This window comes from Penaeus monodon, chromosome 29 (genome assembly GCF_015228065.2).
Source record: "Penaeus monodon isolate SGIC_2016 chromosome 29, NSTDA_Pmon_1, whole genome shotgun sequence".
Taxonomy (NCBI): domain Eukaryota; kingdom Metazoa; phylum Arthropoda; class Malacostraca; order Decapoda; family Penaeidae; genus Penaeus; species Penaeus monodon.
Genome location: NC_051414.1, coordinates 36,741,685 through 36,744,112, shown reverse-complemented (window position 1 = coordinate 36,744,112; position 2,428 = coordinate 36,741,685). Strand labels below are relative to the sequence as shown.

At 55.4% G+C, this 2,428-nt stretch overlaps 1 protein-coding gene across 1 annotated transcript; it reads left to right on the top strand.

The window, feature by feature from the left end:
• Positions 1-35: 35 nt before the first annotated feature.
• Positions 36-2,413, top strand: LOC119592219 (prolactin-releasing peptide receptor-like). Its single transcript, XM_037941050.1, has one exon. It carries the CDS (start codon positions 624-626, stop codon positions 2,007-2,009), a length of 1,386 nt encoding a protein of 461 aa, XP_037796978.1. The 5' UTR covers positions 36-623; the 3' UTR covers positions 2,010-2,413.
• Positions 2,414-2,428: the final 15 nt, after the last annotated feature.

The following is a 2,428-nucleotide window of genomic DNA, read 5'->3' as shown; positions in this document are numbered from 1 at the left end:
CATTTTACGGAAAACACTGCCTTCCCGCGCCCTCGGGAGACAGGTGTTTTAAGCAGCGGCACAAGTGTCGATCGCGCCGTAATAAGGTCAAACGACCCTCCGTGATTCATACAGCTCCGCGGTGAGCCAATATTAGTGAGCTGTAGAGCTTTTAATTGCCTGCAGACTGAGCGTGATCTTGGGGTCTCTGGCACCACCGAGCATGAGCACTTGCCGCTGGCTCCGTCGCGGCACTCGCGGGCACCGATGCCGCCATCCAGTTACCAGCCAGACCGCGTCGCAGGCGGGAGTGTCGCTGCCTCGCTCCCCGGAACTTGTGACACTGTGTCGGACGGAAAGAGAGAATGACACTGGTACGAGGGCTTGGCGCTGATTGGTTGCTTGGGTAATGTGAGGGTTCGGTATGACATAGATCAGTGACAAGCATGGCAGACGTAACGCGGAAATAATACTTTCGAGATCTAATAAACACCTGTTGCTCTATCTGCGAGTGTAAACTTCGACAGGCAGATGAAACTGAGGTCTTTGCGATCGTGAGAGCAACTAACCGATGGAGGAAAGTAGAGTCGAGCAAACAATGTAAAGTCTTACTTAGTTTGTCTGTTGTCGCGTGAATTCCTGGGATGTCAGGGTTGAGAAAGATGTCCTTATTAAATCTGACGTCGGTGCCGGAGAGGAGTCCGGACGACGCGCCCCTGACTCTCACTCCGAACTACACTTTCCTCGTGTCCATCGTCGACTCGGACAACCGCACGGTCGACGCCAACGCCACAGGCAGTGACTCCAACATGTCGGCGATAGAGACCAACATCCTGTCCTACCCGACGACGCAGGCCATCTTCTACATAGAGTACATGACCATCTTCCTCCTGGGCGTGTTCGGCAACTGCCTCGTCTGCCACGTCGTCTTTCGCAACAAGGCCATGCAGAACGTCACCAATTTCTTCATCACCAACCTGGCACTCGCGGACATCCTGCTGTGTGTTCTGGCCGTGCCCTTCACGCCCCTCTACACCTTCATGGAGGAGTGGCTCTTCGGCAGGATCCTGTGCCACCTGGTGACCATGGCGCAGGGCACCAGCGTGTACGTGTCCACGCTGACCCTCATGTCGATCGCCATCGACAGGTTCTTCGTGATCATCTACCCGTTTCGGCCTCGGCTGCGCGTGCCCATCTGCTACCTGATCATCGTGTCCATCTGGCTGTTCTCCATCTCGGCCACGCTGCCCTACGCGCTGTTCGTGCGCCAGGTGGAGTACCAGGACCGCTTCTACTGCGAGGAGCTGTGGCCCTCCGAGTCCATCCGCCAGGTGTTCAGCCTGTTCACCGCCATCATGCAGTTCGTGGTGCCGTTCATCATCATCCTGTACTGCTACGTGAAGATCTCGATCCGCATGAACGAGAGAGTGAAGGCCAAGCCGGGCAGCAAGAGCTCGCGCAAGGAGGAGGCCGACCGCGAGCGGAAGCGCCGCACCAACAGGATGCTCATCGCCATGGTCACCATCTTCGGCGTCTCGTGGCTGCCCATGAACGTCGTCCACCTCGTCGGCGACTACTACGCCCCCGCCAGCTCCTGGAACTACTACAACCTTTGTTTTTTCATCACGCACGTCGTGGCTATGTCGTCCACCTGCTACAACCCCTTCCTGTACGCCTGGCTCAACGAAAACTTCCGCAAGGAGTTCCAGCTGGTGTTGCCGTGCTTCCAGCAGACGCCCTCCACCGACCGCGTCGGCCACTGGCGCTCGGAGCGGACCTGCAACGGCAACGACACCCAGCAGGAGACCTTGCTCGCCTCGGGCGCCGCTGCAGGAGGGGCGGGCGCGGGACGGCCACCGCTGAGGAGCCAGCAATCCTGCGCCAACGAGAGTCCTACGAGCAAAGCACAGGCCACCCTGGAGGCCCATCCCCTGACCACCTTCATCGAGGTGCCGTCGCGCCCCAGCGACGGCGCCCACGACCAAGCCGTCGAACCGCTTGTTAACGGGGAGGCCTCAGAGTACGTGTGAATGTAAGTAGGCTATGGACCTGCGCTCACGTCTGTTCTCCTTCTCTCATACATGCAATTAAGACGCTGTTCTTATACTCTATAATCAAAATGACATGTTCTCCTTTGTAATGTCTGTGGACTGCATAAGGCACGTGTATATATAACTTGCACCTATCCACGGTGTAATTGGCTACGTGCGAGATCTGGCGAAAATAACGTACGATATACCTGTCAAACCCGTATTCAGAAGGTTCAATGGCAACTTCTTTCGTCGAAAACACAGATTCTTTATTTCCGACCAGAGAGGCTTCCTCGAAAACCTCCTGAAGAAAATTGTCAAAATAAACCATTTTTCTCATCACTGAAATTACAGCAGTAACTTCTGTTCGTAAATAGACGTATCAGACTTTACCATACTTGATAGCAAATAACTACAAC

What these genes read in the sequence shown, in the direction of transcription:
- LOC119592219 (XM_037941050.1), top strand. Translation starts at nt 624, where the DNA reads ATGTCAGGGTTGAGAAAGATGTCCTTATTAAATCTGACGTCGGTGCCG.